Source organism: Solanum pennellii, chromosome 5, assembly GCF_001406875.1.
Source record: "Solanum pennellii chromosome 5, SPENNV200".
Taxonomy (NCBI): Eukaryota; Viridiplantae; Streptophyta; class Magnoliopsida; order Solanales; family Solanaceae; genus Solanum; species Solanum pennellii.
Genome location: NC_028641.1, coordinates 73,941,784 through 73,963,298, shown reverse-complemented (window position 1 = coordinate 73,963,298; position 21,515 = coordinate 73,941,784). Strand labels below are relative to the sequence as shown.

Genomic DNA, 21,515 nt, shown 5'->3' with positions numbered 1-21,515 from the left:
CAAAATATTTTAAAAAAATATATAAAAAAAGTTATTTTTGATATACAAAATATCTCCCCTTACACACATTAAAATATAGACCTCAAAAAATAAAATTGACAAAAATGATCACAATTCAACTAGCACGTATGAATAAGCCATAAATAAATTATAGAACTGAAAATAAAAAAAAAATAAAAAAATTATCATTTGTGTGATTTGCAGGTAACAATGGCGTTCTCTGCAACTCTTCGATGTTCATCTTCTCTATACCGCCCTTCGAAGAATTCAACAATTTCAAGTGTTTTGCCTCAATCGTCTTCTTCAATCTCCTTTCGATCTTCGCCTTCGTTTTTTAATCGCAAAAAACCATTGTCTATTCGATCTGCTACACTTGAAGGTAATCGTTTACCTACTTCAATTTTGGTTCAATGAATTGAAGGAAATCAAAATTTCTTAGGATTTGATGATTTTTTAGTTTGTTTAATTCATGTTTGATTTAAATTTTTAGATTTGTACTTAAAATTATACGGGGATAGGTTTTCTAGTTCTGTTAAAGTAGGTATTGGGCTATTTTTTTTGTATCGAAGAAGAGTAGAGAGAAAAATTGTAGTGGTGAGTAAATTATTTACCTTCTCTCAAAGCCGAGTAAGGATTTAAAGTTTATGAGTTTGGGATTCTAGTTTCGTTAAGTTACTGAGTTCTAAATTTATAATTTGTACATATTTAATGAATTTTGTAGGAAAAAAAAGGTTGTACTTTGCGGAACCTGTATGACATGCTCTAGCTCCACCCGTGCCTTCGCTATTTATTTGGGTTTTGCTAAGTATAATTGATTGGAAGGATAGAGGAGGAGATTTGTGGTGTGTTTATGCTTAGAGTTGAATTAGTTAAGATTAGTTAAATTGTGGTATATTATCTGAATAGTGAATGATATAGGAGATTTGTATAGGCTATCTTGGGTTTGAGGAGTAGTTGATTTGTTGATTACAGTAAATACGAAGGATATAAGCTGTAATTCTTAGATTGATTATGCTTGAAGGAAGAGGATTTTTTCTATGAAGAGCAGCTGAGCTTTGTCTGTTGCAATTTCTCGTCATGTTTCTAGTAGCGAATACGTTGTAAATTTCTATTGGAATAACATCTCACCCTTGAACGGTGTGATTTGTCCCAAAATAAGCCTTGGAAATGATAGTTGTTGTGTGAAAACTTGGGTTTAAGACATTGTCCTGACAGTAATATACTGCAATAGCTGAAATTGGATGACATTAGTTTTTTTTCTTGCTTTAGAGGTCATTTGTGAAAGTATTTTCCTAGATGGACTGTACATGATGGCTCTTTTTGTCACTTGATTGGTTACTAGCTAACATAAACATTACCCTTTTGGAAAGAGAAAAAACAAGTACCTAGATTTGATAGTGTTTGGACATTTTAAAGTGAATCTGTGCCTGTAAACAGTCTGGAATTCAGGAGAGATTGTTTGGCTGATTTTTGAGTAGTCCGAGTCAAACTTCTCAGCGAGATACTTTGATATTTTTCGTGGTGAAGAACACTAATTTTTGCATAACATTTAGAATTAGATCAAAAAATGAAAATTTAAAATATAAAATATATAGATGAAAATTGAATATAATAGAAAAGATGCACAAATATTGTTTTAACTGTCTAGTCAGATTAATACGTGTACATTATGTGAGAACTCTTTGGAAAAGTAAATGTTCAAGGTACTTTGAGGAAGGTCTATTACCTGTTTCCAGATTAACCAAACTTTTTGAATACTGTAGCACATGCTTGGGAGAATTTGAATGTTCCGCTTCATAAACGTGTATCAGGATGATTCAGATGATATGCTTTCTTTTCACTTTCCATCATTTAAGATAAGAAGCTGTTTAAAGAAGGTTAAGTGCATTTGGGGAAAAATGATCAGCTATGATCACCTTGTTTGAATTTAACTGGTTTTTCTGTTACCTCAATTCCAAAATAAGAAAATTGGATTTTGGGTCAATGAAGTGATGAGGAAGTTGATATGAAACGGCTGGTAGCAGAATGTCTCACTAAAACCTTCATAAAGGAGGTCAAGGGCCTCAAGGCTTGTATTTGTCTGTTTATATCTTCTGTGCTTAAAGCAAGGATGATTTTACTGCGTTTGTACCTTTCATTCATTGAAAGAAAACCATGTGGTGCTTTTCAGGGCACTTAACTTTAACAGCAGGGGATATAAACAGTCTAATAATAACATCAAGAAACTTTGGGATGTGGGAGTAGAGCCTGAATGGAACATTCTCATTTGTCAAATGAACTTTTAATAAATTACTGCAGCCTCTTTTGACACAAGATAACCTTTGGAAATATTCATGGCTTACGACTATAAAATGTATATACTATATGAGAAATATTCAGACATTATGTTTACATTTTGCGAAGCATAAACAGAACTCTACTTCTGTCCAAATTATAATTGCTCTTACTTTAACAAAGGATGCATTTTAGTTATAATCTTCTTTCAGGGTTTTACGCCTTCTATAATTATAGGTAACTTGTTATGAGCCATAATACTTTAAATATGACCTTTCGAACTCTAACTTAGTTTATCTAGAATAACTAAATCACTTTTTTTTTTCAAAGTGAGAAATAGTAAAAGTGACTTTCAAGAAACAAACCGTGCCACCTTTAGTTAGGCTGAAGTAATAGTTAAAGCACGACGTCGACGTTATTATAGGCGATCTCTCTTGGCTCTGATAAGTTGCTTTGGTTCTGATATATGCAGCAGCACCTGCATCTGGAGGAGTAGCACCTGCAATTTCCTTAACTGACAATGCATTAATGCACTTGAATAAAATGAGGAGTGATCGGAATGAGGACTTGTGTCTTAGAATTGGCGTCAAACAAGGGGGATGCTCGGGAATGTCATACACTATGGAGTTTGAAAAGCGAGAAAATGCTAGACCAGACGATTCAATCATCGAGTACAATGGATTTGTTATTGGTATGTATGGATTTAATTTCTCATTGTATAACATGACAGTCTTGGTTTCTTTTGCCAGAGAATGAGCATTTTTTCACACCAAATTTAGAGCAAATTTGCAGTTAATCTTCGTTGGATCTGTGTTATTCTGCAAACCTTAACTCCTTAGCATGGAAGAAAAATAAATTCAGTGAAACAACCATACTTGTGTTAATCATGATACTCAACCTTCACTTTAGTTGATGAGATAAGTTAGTCGTGTTCATTTAATGAAAAGACAATAAGATAAGTAAAAGGAAGTATGGATTGAGTGATCAGTTGGCCTGATAGATAAAAGAGGTGATAGATGCATTAGCAATTTAATGTGATGACCTCCATATAAATTAAAGTTCAAAGAGTTTACAGGTTTTAACAGTCTTGTGGGAAAATAGATAGGGGAAATCACTGCTCAATGAAGTACAACTTTGCTATATAAACAACTTACGGAGTTTCACTTCACATCTCCATTGAAATTTTCACCGAGCCTGTGCATAACGGGAGCTTAGTGCACTGGGCTGCCCTTTCTTTTCCGTTGAAGTTTTACTCTCAGGGATCTATCTATGCTTCATACCTCGAAACTTGTGTGCTCTGTAAAGTTTGCTTCATTGATTAACTGATGCCGCTTGTGGTGTAAAAATTACCTGTATCTAGCTCTTGTATGCTTCTAAAGCTAGCAGTCATACCCATCTACTTAGATAATTTAGTTCACTTTGAGACGAATTTTAATACCCTTGATTCAGTAAGTTCCCCTTGCCAATGGTGCGGCGTGAAGTAGTTAAAGCTTATAGTGTTGGGTCCATACAAGAAACCAGTACTATTTCGCTCTTATATTTGTAAGTTATGCGTGCTAGCTACTTGTTTCTGTTTTCTTTTCCAGTGATTATTGACATTTGAATAAGAAATTTTTGTTGCATCAACTCTTTCTTGCAGTTTGTGATCCAAAAAGCCTTCTCTTCATCTTCGGAATGCAACTGGACTACAGCGATGCATTGATAGGCGGGGGCTTCTCTTTCAAAAATCCAAACGCTACGCAAACTTGTGGTTGTGGAAAATCGTTTACTGCTGAGATGTAAGAGCATGCAGTCTTAGAAATGTACTACAAAATTAACATACTAGAACACCAACTGTGGTTTGCTTGGTTCTCTGAATATAGACAGGCAGTAATGAAGATCTGTTAACTCATATTATGTGCATAAGGGACTGTAACGTTTAAATATGTGTAACTGGGAATGCATTTTATTCTTCCTGCACAAAATACAAAACATCTATGCCATGTCGATTTATGCTTCGTGAGGCAGAGCCGCAATGTACTATGTGGGTTCATGTAAACTCAATAGTTTTGTGTTGGATCTTGTATATGTGTTTTTAAAACATTATTAAATTTATGAAAGATTGTAAACTCAGTTATTATTATATATTAACTTGATCTCAATACGAAACCAATTTATTCGGTTTAATAAGGACATGACACGTGATTTTTTAAAGCTGAAAATAGAGTTTTAATGGTTGAAGATAAATACAACTAATTTTAACGGGTAAAAGATAAATATAGCTCTGAAGTATGATGATATATAATATATTTATTGGGAAAGTATATAAATGACAAATATAACTTATTTTCAATGTATAAGGGTAAATACAACCTTTCTTCGGAAATAGAAAAGTATTATTCTTGGGACTAATTAACAAATAAAGTATGTTACATAAAATGAGATGAACGATTAATTACAACTGTTTATGATACGATAATCTTTAATGATATTAATATTATATATTTATTCAATTATTTCAATTTGTTTCTCACTTTAAATCTATTTCATTAAAACAATGTCCTTTTCCTGATTTAATAACTCATATATTTTAGTATTTATATGTTTATGATCACAAGATTAAAATTTATTTTACTACATTCTACGTAACAAGATAAAAAATCTCTTTATTTTTTTAAATATCAAATTGATCAAATAAAGACAAAGCAATCAAAACGAAATGAGTATATAATATAGTACAACACATAAAACTTAAGAGACGATATTAATTTATTTTAATGTTATCTTCCTGAGATCATATTATCTAAACTAATTTATCTCATTCAGAAGTGAAATAAAATAATCCCAAATTAAATGAGATAATAATGAAATATCTCATAAATAAGTTTAAAAATCACATATATACTATATAAGCAAATAACATCATTTATACCATTAGTTAATCACAATATAAAGTTAAACTTAATTTTGAAATATAACACCTTATACCGCACACCAAGTAACTGGGCATAGATCATGAACGTGTCGTATATAAATAAAGACAAACTAATCGAAACAAATGAAGTACATAATACAGTATGATACATAAAACTTAAGAAGCGCCCTTGATACCTAAATTAAATTAATTCAAAATTATTTAACTAACAACGTTAGTTAAATATAATATAAACATAATTTTAAATTTAATTTTAAAATATCTCACCTTATCTCGCGTATCAAAAGACTCGCGGTAGGAAGTATAGCTTTAAAGGAAACAAAAGCCCTCAGTTCTCGGAGGCAATCTACGATTTCTTCGTTTAAATAAAAACAGCCAACATTTTTCTATATATGAAATTAGCAGTTACTGTATTGAGTACCTCATTTGACCGGCGGCACTCTCAGTTCACCAATTTCCGGTCGAATACGATGAACAATTTTCAAATTTTACTTGATTTACTGTTTTTTGTTGTTGTTGTTAATGATTTTGATTTGTTGATTAATTGTTTGTTAGCAGATTGAAATGGAAGAAGGAGGAATTCAGTCAAAGTATGTGAAATTAACAAAAGATCAAGCACCACTTGAAGAAGACATTAAGCCTGGAGAGCTGAATCAACCGATTCATGTCCCTCAGGTATTTATCTCTCTGATCTGTTTTTAATTTGTTTTCGTAGAGGCGAATTTAAGCTTTGAACTTTTTTTTAATGGGGTTGTGGGGTTGCATTTGCTTTTATGTTTTTTTTTGCTAGATCTGCCTGTGATTGCTGATGGGTATGGGATGAAATGTTGTAGTTCAATTTATCTTATTGGAATATTGTGTATGAGTGTAAAAAATTGGATCTTTTTTAGGATTTAGAGGTATTTTGGATTAATCTTGTGTGCAAAAATGTAGGGATGTTAGCTTCTTGATTTGTTGCTAGAGAGAAACTTTGTACATTTCCTAATAGGTGTGGTTATAAGATCATGTATCTGTTTTGGATACATTTCTTTTGAGACGAGGATCCATTGGAAGCAATCTCTCAATCCTACATAGATAGATGTAAGGTCTGGTATGTCCTACCTTCTTCAGACTCCACTTGTGGAATTACTGTGTTGTTGTTTTGTGTTCCGCCCAATACTTGTGCTGGTGAGATGTTATGAATCAGCTTCGGCCCAATGTCGCGCTACCTACTCGGATGTCACACAACTAATTATTGGGCCGAGGCTGGGTGCCAAATCAACCTTTGTGAAGGCTTTCCATTTATGTTGCTTCTTCTCGGCCCAATAATTAGTTGTGCGATATTGGAGTAGGTAGCGCCGTTGGGCCAAGGCTGATATATAACATGAGAGTGGTAGATTGGGGTTGTGTAAGTAAAGAGGGGAGGGATATAATTGAATTCTCTTCGTCGAAAAGTTATAGTATCAGAAAAGGATAAGTATAAAATTGTTTGTTATATATGAGCCATCGAATTCCCTTATATAAGTACGAGTTCAAATTCCTATCATGACACTCTAGTATTTCTTTTTTTGTGTGAATACCTCAAAACCCCCCTAAACTATTCAGTGTAATACTTAAAGTGGCCTCATTCTCTTTGTAATGTGTGAGAGCTAGAAAATAGGCCAAAAAAGAGCATTCATGTGGTACTTCCATTCTTTTTTTGTTTTTTCTGATTTTTTTGGATTTCCATTTTCTCTAATATTTACCTTTTTTTTTCTCTAGTTCTGGTTTACTCAGTTAGAAAGACATAATCCACAAACGTTCACAACATTATTTTTGGGGCGGCCTAGTGGTTTGGTCTTGGGACTTCAATCTTGGAGGTCTCAAGTTCGAAACACCTTGTTGCTTTTCCTTTTGGGTTGAACTCGTCGTATCTCGCTTGCCTAGTGCTCCTATGTGGTTTGCGAGTTATTGCATAGGAGTGTGAGTTTCACCCTTTGCGCACCCAAAGGAAAAAAGAGTACTGTTTTAATATTCAAACTTTCAATAGGGTTTATTATTATTGAGTATATTTTATCCTAATTTGCAATTAGGGTTACTGGTATTGACTTTTTTTTTTTTTTTGCTTTTAGGTTAATGCTATGAGTTTTCAATTGAATTTAATTTTAGAAATTTCTTTTATTAGATATTGAAGAAGAAGAAAATGAAATTACTCAATTTAGATAAGTCGAGAAGAAATTATAAATAGGGAAAATATTGTTTTACGCTACAGAAATTCTAGACTGATGCTTATATTTCATAAACTAGTTTTGTATTGGTTTGGTGAAAAATAGGGTGTCATATGCTAAAATCCTTGTTCTGTAGGTTTAATGAACTCTTTTGAGTAGTACAGTTGCATATCACCAAGGATTACTTGTACATCAATAACTATAAGATATGTCAAAAATATCAATCTAACAAGGTACTGTTGATAGTACTGAAGCTAGTACAGAACAATAGTAAGAAAGGATAATGATTAATGAGAAGTAAACTTTAAAGCCTTCGCAGTAAATTCATTATCCATCATCTCCAATATTAAGTCGAATGTGGTCCTGTCTTGGAGTTGATGCTACAAAATAAATTGAAGATTATCAAGGATAGTATGTAGTGCACAAGAATCACTAGATTTATTGTTGAATTATAAGACACAGATCTGACTCACTCACTTTATAGATATTGTCATAAGAAACATTTAGTCAAGGGCTAGTTCTAACTGCATGATCGCACACTAACAACTATCCTACAAATAATATAAAATTACTGAATAGATATTGTCATAAGAAACATATAATCAAGGGCTTGTTCTGAAATGTATCACTGCACACTGACGACAACTATTCTATAAAGAGTGTATAAATTCCAAGATTATGCTGCAAGCAGTCACATGTTTAACAAAATGAAGTTCTTGAAGAATCCAAACAAACATTTCCTTTGTAGGAACTTTTATTTGTCAGTCATTACATGGTGTAGCGTTTAGCGAACTTTATTAATTGAAATTGCCAAAAAGTATATTACTTTGATTCCTCCAATATATCTGTCAGATATTAGTATGTTCTTGATTGGTTTTACTTTTGTACTAGATTTGGTTGTTCTCTAACTTTTCTTCTAATACAAATAACATGTCTAATTGAGCAGCTAGTCGTTCACAAGTGCAACGAATGTGGACAAGTTTTACCTGAAAGTTTTGAGCCTCCTGCGGATGAGCCTTGGACAAGTGGGATTTTTGGATGTGCAGAGGACAAAGATAGCTGTAAGTGTTCTTTTTTACAATATGTAGATAATGCCTGTAATGACTTGCATATGTTCCTCATTATCTATATGCTACCAGTGTTCTTGGAAACAGCACATAAAATACTTAACAAAACCGATCCATTTTTCTCTTTCACCATTTTTGATGAAAGAAACTCACTCTATTCACACTATCATTCTGGAAATACTGGATAAACTAATTAAGTGATCATTTATATACATTATGTAAAAGGGACTGACGTCTGCTTGTCTAAATTACAAATTTAATACTGCTCTTTGTCATTTTCGTAAGCACTTGAACTATGAAAATAGTATCTTGTAGCTTTTGCATAGAAAATGAAACCTTTAGTCTCTCTGTTACCATTTAGACCTCTTTTGATCTTCAGACCAACCAAGAGGAGAGATTTGGTCATTACAGTCTTGGTTAAGTAACAAGATTCTGCTGAAACCAATGGGAGGTGATAAAAATATTGTGTAACCCGTAACCGACATCTCATGTTTCTAACACTTATGAGGGGAAATAGATTAGTCTTGGTTGCGGTTTAGTATTCTGCAAGAGAGAATAGAAAGATCTTTCCAAAAATGTAGTTGCTGGAAGAATATCACTATGTTAGGTTTTTATTACTCTGGTTCGATTCTTGGGATCCTTCCATCTCAGCATGTGGTCTGTGTGCAGCTGTTGATTCTTCTTTTAACACCTCTGGTTTTTATATCTTACCTCTGTAGGCTGGACAGGACTTTTCTGCCCATGTGTCTTGTTTGGGCGTAATGTCGAGAGCCTGAGAGATGATACTCCTTGGACTACCCCTTGTGTTTGTCATGCCATTTTTGTTGAGGGTGGCATTGCTCTTGCAGCTGCAACAGCTGTATGTCATGGTATTGATCCAGGTACATCGTTCCTCATTGGCGAAGGCTTACTATTTGGTTGGTGGATGTGTGGAATATATACGGGTCTTTTCCGGCAGTCGCTGCAGAAGAAGTATCATCTCAAGGTAACATCATCTTTTTATGTTTATGTGTTTTATTTATGTTTAATAAGGATCAAACCCTTTGTCCTTGATCAATTTTATTCATGGTTCAATTTTATTCACGGTTTTCTTGCAAGTCCTGCTATTCGTAACAGTTTAAACAATTGTTAGCTTAGACTTCTCATCATCATTAGGACGGAGATCATCTTAAACATTCTAGTTGCAAGAAAGTGTCTTTCTGATGTTACTGTAACCAAAAGAATAAAGGGTAACAAAACTTTGGAGTACATTTTCATCATTAGCTGAAGTCGGCGTGCTTTTCATTTTTTAACCTTTTTTTAATTGTTAATATTTTCGGGAGAGGAGCTTCTGAGCAACGATAAAGTTGTCTCCATTGGTTCAAGCTATGGAATTAGCCTGATGGTTGATGGTTGTTTCAGGGTAGGCTGCCTACATCACACCCTCGTAGGGTGTGGCCCTCCCCCCCTGCATGAATGCGGGATACTTAGTGCACATATTTCCCTTTTTTTTCAATAAAGAAAGTTCACGTTCTCTTTTTGTACAATGCAATGTTGCCTCTGTCATCTATGTGGTTTCTCTAAAGTTAACTGCTGGGAGATGAGAGTGAGACTAGTCATCATAGCAGTGAAAGAAACTTGAATGAACCATAGGAGACCAGTGTTCAAATCTTAGTAGACACGAAAAAAACGCTTGGTGATTTCATCATCTATAAGTCTTGTCGAAAAGAGTTTCTCAACATCTACGCTGGTGGAGGTAACATGTACCCGGTGGATTAGTTAAGGTGTACACAAACTGGTTGTGATGTACAAAAAAGAGATTATTAGAATGGGACTTCAGTCTTCATTTTTTACAGTTAATATTGCATTTGTTCTTCACCAGATTGTACCTTATGGTTGTATACACCTTTCGAAATGATGCAGAATTCGCCCTGTGACCCTTGCCTAGCACATTGCTGCTTGCACTGGTGTGCCTTGTGCCAGGAGCATAGAGAGATGAAGAATCGTCTGTCAGATAATTCTGTCCTGCCGATGACAATAGTCAATCCTCCACCTATTCAGGAGATGAATGCTGCTGCAAGCGACAACCGCGAATATGTACCTTCCTCAGCAAATAACTCCGAACAAACCAACCTCGAGATGCAAGCTCTATGAAAACTTCTCTATTTAGCATATACTTTTCAATTCATTATATCACATCACAGTTTATACAGTACGTTGCTGGCACAGTCAACCTTGGAACTAAGTTATACAGGAACCAAAAAAATAGTCATTGTTAAAGCACAGTTTAGGCCCTTGAAAAATAATGCCTCAAAATTATTCAATGGTACTCTCTCGGTTTACTTTTACTTGTCATAGTTTGACTTGATATATCTATTAAGAAGATAAATTATTGATATAGGTATTTTTTTCCAAATTATATCCTATGCAGTCTTTTTATTTTATATGTCAAAAGTGACAAAGTAAAAATGAAAATCTATTTTAGAAACAAGTTACAAGTAAAATGAAATGAGGGATTAACATATACAACTATAAATAATTATGTATATATTGTAAGTATTAATTGAAGTTTTCTTAAAGCAATTAAATTTGCACTGAATGCAATTAAAATTTGCACTTACTGTCGCCGCAGATACATATAAGTAATCGTCGCTAAAAGTGAGTTTTAAAGTCAACTTAGCCATAGCGAATACATACATTAATCGTCACTAGAAGTGTGTTTTAGTGTCAACTTAGTCGCCGCAAATACATATACTAATCGTCGCTAAAAAGTCGCCCGCAAATAAATGTCACTACAAGTTAGTTTTAGCTCAACTTGGTCGCTGCTAAAAGTGAGTTATGGAGTAAACTCAGTTGCCGCAAATTCATATAATAATCATCACTAAAAGTGAGTTTTAGTGTCAACTTAGTCGCTGCAATAAGTAATCGTCGCTAAAAGTTAGTTTTAGTGTCAACATAGTCGCCGCAAATACGTATAATAATCGTCGCTTTTATAGCGTCAACTACAAGTCGCTGCAAATTCATATAATAATCGTCGCTAAAATGAGTTATGGTGTCAACCTAGTTGCCGCAAATTCATATGATATTTGTCGCTAAAGTGAGTTTTATGTCAACATAGTCGCAGCAAATACATATAGTAATCGTCGATAAAAGTGAGTTTTAGTGTCAATTTAATCGCCGCAAATACATATATAATAATAGTCGTTAAAAGCTAGTTTTAGTGTCTACTCAGTTGCCGCAAATTCACATAATACTCGTCGCTAAAAGTGACTTTTAGTGTCAACTTAGTCGCAGAAAATGCATATAATAATCATAAATTAGAAAATTTAGTTCTAGTGTCAACATAGTCGCCACAAATACATATAGTAATCGTCGCTAAAAGTGCGTTTTAGTGTCAACTTAGTCGCCGCAAATTCATATATTAATCGTCGCTAAAAGTGTACTTTAGTGTCAACTTAATCGCCGCAAATTTATATGATAATAATCCCTAATTTTTTTTAAATACATAACTGCCCATTAATATTATAAATTATCCATTACCAAGCCTAATATATTTCTCAACTAAAGAAAAATATTGTTCCATAATAATTGTCTCAAATTGATTCTCATTTTAAAAGTTCAAGACAATTACTTCTTTTCGTTTTTATCAATATCAGTAGTTGTTTTACAAACGAGAAATTATTTAATGAATATATTATATCTCTACAAATAAATTAAGGTACAATATTATTTTTAAAAAATGACATGTGTCGTTATGTTTTTCTTTAAAGTTGTGTTATAGTCCATGGATTTTTAGTGATCTAGAATTTCGACGTCATCTTTTTTGAAATTTCTCATTGACGTCCGTTAAGACCATAATTATGGACTCAGTTGGCTCTGACAGCCAGAACAACTCATTTTCAAGGTCAAATGAGCCACAAAGCAAGCAAACCCCCAATTTTTGTGTGCTATAGTTCATGAATTTTTGGTGATCCAGAATTCCGACATCATTTTTGCCAAAATTTTTCATGGACGTCGTCAAGACCTCAGATATGGATCCAGTTGGCTCTGATGGCCAAAACGACCCATTTTCAAGGTCAAACGAGCCCTGGAGCAGGTAAACCCCTCATATTTGCCGATTTTTTGTGCTAGTCCAGGGATTTTTGTTATCCAAAATTCTGACGCCTTTTTTTGCTAAAATTTTTCATGGACGTCCATTAAGACCTTAGATATGTACCAAGTTGGTTCATACGGTCAAAACGACCTATTTTTAGGGTCAAACGAGCCTCAGAGCAGGTAAATCCCCATTTTGCCAATTTTCATGTGTTATAGTTCATGAATTTTTGGTGATTCGTAATTCCAACGTCTGCCAAAAAATTTCATAGACATTGGTTAACCTTAGATGTGGACCCACTTAGCCCTAATGGCCAAAATGATCCATTTACGAGGTCGAACGAGCCTCGGAGTAGGTGAACCCCTTATTTTACCGATTTACCTGCTCCAGGGCTCGATTGACCTTCAAATGGGTCATTTTGGTCGTCAAAGCCAACTAGATCCATAGCTAACGACTTCATGGACGTCCACAAAAAATTGAGGCAAAGAAGACGTCGAAATTCTGGATCACCAAAAGAGATCATGGACTATAGCACACGAAAAGCGACAAAATAAGGGGTTTACCTGCTCCGTGGCTCGTTTAACCTCGAAGTGGATCGTTTTGGCCGTCTCGGACAACTGAATTCATAGATAACGTCTTAACGAACGTCAACAAAAGATTTGGGCAAAATAGACGTCGAAATTTCGAATTACTAAAAGTTCATGGACTATACACGAAAATTATCAAAATGGGGTTCACCTGCTTCGGGGCTCCTTTGGCCTTTAAAATGTACTGTTTTGGTTTTCAGGGCCAACAAACTCCATTGCTAACGTCTTGATGGACGTCCACGAAAAAATTGGGTAAAAAATACATCGGAATTCTGGATCACCGAAAAAGATCTTTGACTATAGCAAATAAAAATCGACAAAATGAGGGGTTTACATGCTTTGGGCTCGTTTGAACTTCAACATAGGCTGTTTTTGCCGTTAGGGCCAATTGTCTCAATAAATAACGTTTCAACAGACGTTCATGAATAATTTGGTTAAAAAGACGTAGAAATTACTGATCACCAAAAATCCATGGACTATAGTACACAAAAATCGACAAAATGGGGTTTACCTTCTTCAGGGCTCGTTTGACTTGAAAATGGACTATTTTGGCCGTCGGGGCCAACTGACTCCATAGATAACATCTTATCGGACATCCACATAAAATTTGAGCAAAAATGACGTCGAAATTCTGGACCACCAAAAATTTATGGACTATAAAATACGAAAATCGGCAAAATGAGAGATTTAACTGCTCTGGTGCTCGATTGACCTTCAAAATGGGTCATTTTGGCCGTCAAGTCCAATAGGATCCATAGTTACAGTGTTAATGGACGTCCACAAAAAAATTAGGGAAAAAACCATGTCAGAATTCTAGATCACAAAAAAAAAATCGTGGACTATAGCACACGAAAATCGATAAAATAAGGGATTTACATGCTTCATGGCTCGTTTGACTTTCAAAATGGATCGTTTTTGTCGTAAGGGACGACTGGATTTATAAATAAAGTCTTAACGGATGTCCACGAAAAATTTGGGCAAAATAGCGTCAGAATTTTGAATCACCAAAAATCCATAAACTTAGTACATGAAAATTGCCAAAATAGGTTTACCTTCTCCGGGGCTCGTTCGTCCTTGAAAATTGGTCGTTTTGGCCGTAAGGGACAAATAGCTCCATTGATAATTTCTTATCGGACGTCCACGAAAAATTTGGGCAAAAAAAGATGTTAGAATTCTGGATCATCAAAAATCCATGGACTATAGCACATGAAAATTGACAAAATAGGGGGTTTAACTGCTTTGCGGTTCGTTTGACCTTCAAAATGGACCGTTTTGGCCGTCTGAGCCAACTGGATCCTTAGTTAACACCTCAATGGACATCCATAAAAAATTTGATCTAAAAGACGTCGATATTTTGGATTACCAAAATAGAACGTGGACGATTGCATATGAAAATTAGTAAAATGTGGTGTTAACTTGCACCGGGGCACCTTAAAATGGACCGTTTTGGTTATTAGGGCCAACTGGCTCCATACATAACGTCTTAACGGACGTTCACAAAAAATACAGGCAAAAAAGATGCGCAAATTCTGAATCACTTAGAATCCATGAACTATAGTACACGAAAATCAGAAAAATGAGATTTACCAGCATCGGGGCACGTTTGACCTTGAAAATTGGTCGTTTTAGCCATTAGGGACAACATGCTCCATAGTTAATGTCTTAACGGATATCCACAAAAAATTTGGCAAAAAAACTCACTATAAATCCATGGACTATAGCGCACAAAAATTGACAAAATGATGGCTTACCTGCTCCAGGGCTCGTTGACCTTCAAAATGGACCATTTTGGTCGTCAGGGCTAACGTCTTCACGAGTGTTTACAAAAATTTTGGGCAAAAAAATGTAAAAATTCTTGATCACCAAAAAAAATTGTGGACTATTACACACGACAATCGATAAAATGTACTTCAGGGCTCGTTTGACTTTCAAAATTGATATTTTTGAATGTTAGAGCCAACTGGTTCCATAAATAACGTCTTAAGGGACATCAAAGAACAATTTGGGGATAAAAAATGTCGAAATTCCAGTACACGAAATAGCAAAATGGGGTTTACTTTTTGCGGGGCTCAGAAGACCATAAAAATGGGTTGTTTGGGCCATCAGGGTCAACTGGCTCCATAGCTAAAACTTTAACGGACTTCCACGAAAAATTTGAACAAAAAATACATCGAAATTCTGGATCACAAAAAATCATAGATTATAGCAAATGAAAATCGATAAAATGGGGTTTTACTTGCTCCAAGGCTCGTGTGACCTTTAAAATGGGTCATTTTTGTCGTCGTGACCAACTCGATCTATAGCTAATGTCTTAACGGACATCCACAAAAAATTAGGGCAAAAATGACGTCGAAGTTTTGGATCACTAAAACTCTTTGTGGACTATAGCACATGAAAATCGGCAAAAATGAGTGATTTACCTACTTCGAGGGTCATTAGACCTTCAAAATGGGTTGTTTTGTGGTCATGGACAACTCGCTCCATAAATATCATCTTAACGGACGTCCATTAAAATTTGGGCAAAAAGGACATAGAAAAAATTAGATCACCAATAATCAATGGACTAGTACATAAAAATTAGTAAAATGGGGTTTACATGCTTCGGGGTTCGTTTAACCTAGAAAATGGGCTGATTTGGCCGTCAAGGTCAACTAACTCCATAACCAACGTCTTAATAGAAGTCCACAAAAATTTTTCGCATAAAAGACATTGGATTTTTAGATCACCAAAAATTCATGGACTAAAGCACATAAAAATCAACAAAATAGAGGGTTCACCTGCTCCGGAGCTCGTTTGACCTTCAAAATTTATTGTTTTGGTTGTCAGAGTCAACTGGATGCATAAATATCGTCTTAACGGATGTCCATAAAAATTTTGGGCAAAAAGTCTTCGTAATTATGGACCATTAAAAAAGATCGTGCACTATTGCACATGAAACCCAGAAAAATGAGGGTTTTTTTTGCTCTGGGACTCGTTTGACCTTCAAAATGGATCGTTTTGGTTGTCAGGTCCAACTAATTCCATAGATAATGTCTTAATGAACATCCACAATAAATTTGATAAAAAGGACGTAGTATTTTGAATCACCAAAAATTTATAGATTATATTACACGAAAATAATCAAAATGAGGTTTACCTACTTCGGGGCTCGTTTGACCTTGAAAATGGTCCTTTTTGGCCGTCAGTGCCAACTATCTCCATAGCTAACATCTTAACGGACGTCAATGGAAAGTTTTAACAAAAAAGACGTTGTAAATTCTAGATCACCAAAAATTTATGCGCGCGAAAATCGACAAATGGGAAGTTTACCTGCTCCGAGGTTTGTTTGACCTTCAAAATGGATGGTTTTGACCATCAGGGCCAACTGGATCTGAAGCTAACGTTTAACGGACTCCGACAAAAAAATTGAGCAAAAAAGACGTCGAAATTCTGGATCACCAAAAAAGATCATGGACTAGTACATAAAAATAGGCAAAATGAAGGGCTTAACTACTTCAGGGCTTGTTTGACCTTCAAAATAAACCGTTTTGGACGGACGGCCAATTAGTTCCATCGAAAATGTTTTAACGGACGTGCAAGAAAATTTTAGGTAAAAAAGATATTGGAGTTTTAAATCCCCAAGCTCCAAAGACTATATAGTACACGAAAATCGGCAAAATTGGGTTTACCTGCGTCAGGGCTTGTTTGAACTTAAAAATGGACCGTTTTAGCCGTCATACCAGCTGGCTCCATATGTAACATCTTAACAGACGTCCACGAAAAATTTGAGTGTAAAAGACATCGAATTATGGATTACAAAAAATCTATGGACTATAACACACGAAAATTAAAAAATAGAGGATTTACCTGCTCCGGGGCTCGTTTAACCTTCAAAATGGTCTATTTTGGCCATCAAAGCCAATTGGATACAAAGCTAAAGTCAAAAAGAACGTCCAAAAAAAATTAGGCAAAAAAAATGTCTGAATTCTTGACCACCAAAGAAGATCGTGGACAATTAGCACACAAAAATAAGCAAAATGAAGGGTGTACCTGCTCGCGGGCTTGTTTGACCTTTAAAATGGCCCGTTGCGGTCATCAGGGCCAACTAGCTCCATAAATGTCATCTTAATGGATGTCCACAAAAAAATTGGGCAAAAAAGACGTTGAAATTCAGGATCGCCAAAAATTCATGGACTTATACTACACAGAAATCGGCAAAATAAAATTTACCTGCTTCGGGGCTCGTTTGACCTTGAAAATGGATCGTTTTGGCCATCAGGGCCAACTGGATCCATAGATTATGTCATAATGGACATCCATGAAAAATTTAGTAAAAAAAAACATCATAATTCTGGATCACGAAAAATCAATAGACTATAGCACATGAAAATCTGCAAAATAGGGGGTTTAACTACTCCGGAGCTAGCTCGATTGACCTTCAAAATGGGCCATTTTGGCTATCAGGGTCCATAGCTAACGTCTTAACGGATGTCCACAAAAAATTTAGGTAAAAAAGGCGTCTAAATTCTATATCACCAAAAAGAACATGGACTATTGTACACGAAAATTTGCAAAATGAGGGGTTTACGTGCTCTGGCTCATTTGACCTTCAAAATGGATCATTTTAGCCGGCAGGGCAAACTTGCTCTATAGGTAATATCTTAACGGACGTCGATGAAAAATTTGGGTGAAAAAGACGTTCAATTATGGATCCCCGAAAATCCATGGACTATAGCACGCGAAAATCAGCAAAATCCTTGGCTCATTTGACCATGAAAATATGTGTTTTGACCGTCATGGCAAACTGATTCCACTGCTAATGTCTTAATAGACGTCCACAAAAAATTTGGGCAAAAAAGACATTGGAAGGATCACCAAAAATACATGAAATATAGTACACAAAAATCGACAAAATGGAGGGTTTACATGCTCCGAAGCTTGTTTGACTTACAAAATTGGTTGTTTTTTCCAACATGGCCAATTGGATCCATAGTTAATGTCTTAACAGAAGTACACAAAAAGTTAGGGCAAAAAAAGACGTCAAAATTTTGGACCATCAAAAAATATTTAGTCTATGAAAATCAGTAAAATAAGGGGTTTAACTGCTCCGAGGCTCGTTTGACCCTCAGAATGGGTCATTTTGGCCGTCAAGGCAATCTGGATCCATAGATATCTTCTTAAAGGACGTCCACAAAAATTTTGGGCAAAAGAGATGTCGGAATTCCGTATCACCCAAACTCCATAGACTATAGAACATGAAAATTTGTAAAATGAAGTTTACGTGCTTCGAGGCTCATTTGACCTTGAAAATGGTTCATTTTGACCGTCAGACCAACTTGCTCCATTGGTAACGTCTTAATAGACATCTACAAAAAATTTGGGCAAAAAAGACTTAGAATTATTGGATCACCAAAATCCATAGACTATAGCAAACAGAAATCTGTAAAATGGGGGATTTACCTACTCCGGCCTCGATTGACCTTCAAAATGGATCATTTTGGTCGAAATGGCCAACTGGATCTATAGATAACGTCTTAACGGGCGTCCACAAAAAATTTAGGCAAAAAGGCATTGAAATTTTGGATCACCAAAAAATATTGTGGACTATAGCACAAGAAAATGGGTCGTCTTGACCGTCATGAACAATTTGTTCCATAGATAATATCTTAATGGACGTCCACAAATAATTTGGGCAAAAAAGTTGTTGGAATTGCGGATAATCAAAAATCCACGGACTTATACACTAAAATAAGCAAAATAGGGTTTACGTACTTCGGGGATCGTTTTACCTTGAAAATTGGTCGTTTTGGATGTTAGCGCCACTTGGCTCCATAGTTAACGTCTTAATGGACGTCCATGAAAAATTTGGAAAAAAACGTTGGAATTCTTAATCACCAAATATTCATGGACTATAGCACATGAAAATCGATAAAATTGGTGGTTTACCTGCTTCGGGGGTCGTTTGACCTTTAAAATGGATCGTTTTGGCCGTCAGGACAAACTAGATTCATAGTTAACATTTTAACGGACATACACAAAAAATTTAGGCAAAAAAAGGTTAGAATTTTGGATTACCAAAAAGGATCTTGGACAATAGCATACAAAAATCGATAAAATAACGGGTTTACCAGCTCCAGGGCTCTTTAACCTTCAAAAATGGATCGTTTTGGACGACAGGGAAAACTAGATCCATAGATAATGTCTTAACGGACGTCCACAAAAAATTGAGATAAAAAAGACGTCGAAATTCTGAATCACCTAAAATCCATAGACTATAGTACACTGAAATTTGCAAAATAGGAGTTACCTTCTCAAGGCTCGTTTAATCATGAAAATGGGCCGTTTTGATCTTCAGAGCCAACTAGCTCCATCGCCAACGTCTTAACAGACATCTATGGAAAATTTGAAACAAAAAGACGTTGGAATTTTAGATCACAAAAATTTATCTGCTTCGTGACTTGTTTGACTTTCAAATTGGGCTGTTCTGGCCGTCACGACCAATTGTAACCAATGCTACTGCCATAAAGGACGTTCATAAAAAATATCGGCGAAAAAGACACCCGAATTCTGGATTACCAAAAAAATCATAGACTATAGCACACGAAAATTGATAAATTGAGGGGTTTACTTGTTTCGGGGCTTGTTTGATCTTCGAAATGGGTTGTTTGACCGTCAGGGCAAACTGGCTCCATAACTTAAGTCCTAATGGATGTCCATAAAATTTTGGATAAAAAAGACATTAGAAATATGGATCACTAAAAATCAATAGACTATAGCACATGAAAATCTGCAAAATAGGGGTTTACCATCTCCTAGGCTCGTTTAACCTTCAAAATGAATCATTTTGGCAGTCAGGCCAACTAGATCCATAGTTAACGTCTTAATGGATGTTCATAAAAAGTGTGGGCAGAAAAGACGTTGGAATTCTAGATCACCAAAAAAGATTGTGGTTATTGCACATAAAAATTTTCAAAATGAGGAGTTTAACTGCTCTAAGGCTCGACTTCACCATGGGTTGTTTTAGACATTAGGGCCAACTGGATCCATAGATAATGTCTTAACGGGCATCACAAAAAAATTGGCAAAAAAGACGTCAGAATTTTGGATGACCAAAAATTCATGGACTATAGTACACGAAAATCAACAAAATAGAATCTACCTACTTCGGGGCTTGTTAGACCTTGAAAATTGCCCGTTTTGACCGTCAGTGCCAACTGTCTCCATTGCTAATCTTATAACGGACGTTCATGAAAACTTTTTGCAATAAAAATATCGAAATTCTGGATCACCGAAAATTCGTAGAGTTTATACACAAAAATCGATAAAATTGAAGGTTTATCTGCTCGGGGGCTTGTTTGACCTTCAAAATGGATCGTTTTGTCCGTCAGGGTCAACTAGCTCCATAGCTAACGTCTTCACGGGCGTCCATAAAAAATTTGGGCGAAAAAGACAATTGAAATTCTGGATCACCAAAAATTAATGGATTATAGCACACAAAAATCAGCAAAATGGGAGGTTTACTTGCTCCGGGGCTCGTTTAACCATCAAAATAGGTCGTTTTGACCGTCAAGGCCAATTGGATCCAAAGCTAACGTCATAAAGGACGTCCCAAAAAAATTAGGCAAAAAAGACGTCAGAATTCTGGATCACCAAAAAAGGTCGTGGACAATAATACACAAAAATAACAAAATGAGGGTTTACCTGCTCGAATGCTCATTTGACTTTCAAAATGGACCGTTTTGGCCATCAGGGCCAACTAGTTCCATAAATATCGTCTTAACGAATGTCCACAAAAGACATTAGAATTTACGTGCTTCAATTTGATAATGGATGTTTTTGCCGTCAAGGTCAACTAGCTCCATAGATACCGTCATAACGGACGTCCACGAAAAATTTAGGCAAAAAAGACGCCAAAATTCTGGATCACCAAAAATCAATGGACTATAGCACACGAAATAAAATGATGGGTTTACCTGATCTGAGCTTGTTTGACCTTGAAAATGGGTCGTTTTTGCTGTCAGGGCTAACTGACTTCATAGCTAACATCTTAGTGAACGTCCACGAAAAATTTGGGCAAAAAAAGACTTTGAAATTCTGGATCACCAAAAATATATGGACTATAGCACATGAAAATCAAGAATGTATGGGGTTTACCTGCTTCGAGACTTGTTTGACCTTCCAAATTAGTTGTTTTGGCTGTCATGGCCAATTGGATCTATAGCTAACGTCTTAACAGATGTCCACAAAAAAATTGGGCAAAAAAGACGTCGAAATTTGAATCACCAAAAATGATTATGGATTATAGCACACAAAAATCGGCAAAATTTGGGACTTACCTGCTTCGGGGCTCGTTTGACCTTCAAAATGACCATTTCGGCCATCAGGGCCAACTGTCTCCATAAATAACACCTTAACATACGTCCAAAAAATATTTGA

At 35.4% G+C, this 21,515-nt stretch overlaps 2 protein-coding genes across 3 annotated transcripts; both read left to right on the top strand.

Moving 5' to 3' along the window:
• Nucleotides 1-105: 105 nt before the first annotated feature.
• LOC107020728 (iron-sulfur assembly protein IscA, chloroplastic) lies at nucleotides 106-4,398 on the top strand. Of its 2 annotated transcripts, none has more exons than XM_015221195.2 (3): nucleotides 106-379; nucleotides 2,747-2,965; nucleotides 3,914-4,398. In XM_015221195.2, exons 1-3 carry the CDS (start codon nucleotides 211-213, stop codon nucleotides 4,054-4,056), a joined length of 531 nt encoding a protein of 176 aa, XP_015076681.1. In that variant the 5' UTR covers nucleotides 106-210; the 3' UTR covers nucleotides 4,057-4,398. The 2 variants fall into 2 exon arrangements, with proteins under 2 accessions (XP_015076681.1, XP_015076682.1); XM_015221196.1 differs by having other exon boundaries at nucleotides 200-379; nucleotides 2,750-2,965; nucleotides 3,914-4,271.
• Nucleotides 4,399-5,493: 1,095 nt separating this feature from the next.
• On the top strand, nucleotides 5,494-10,768 carry LOC107018864 (cell number regulator 6-like). The gene is made up of 5 exons (XM_015219448.2): nucleotides 5,494-5,648; nucleotides 5,747-5,863; nucleotides 8,321-8,435; nucleotides 9,161-9,426; nucleotides 10,344-10,768. The coding sequence occupies exons 2-5, from the start codon at nucleotides 5,753-5,755 to the stop codon at nucleotides 10,572-10,574; spliced, it is 723 nt and encodes a 240-aa protein (XP_015074934.1). The 5' UTR covers nucleotides 5,494-5,648; nucleotides 5,747-5,752; the 3' UTR covers nucleotides 10,575-10,768.
• The last annotated feature ends 10,747 nt before the right edge of the window (nucleotides 10,769-21,515 follow it).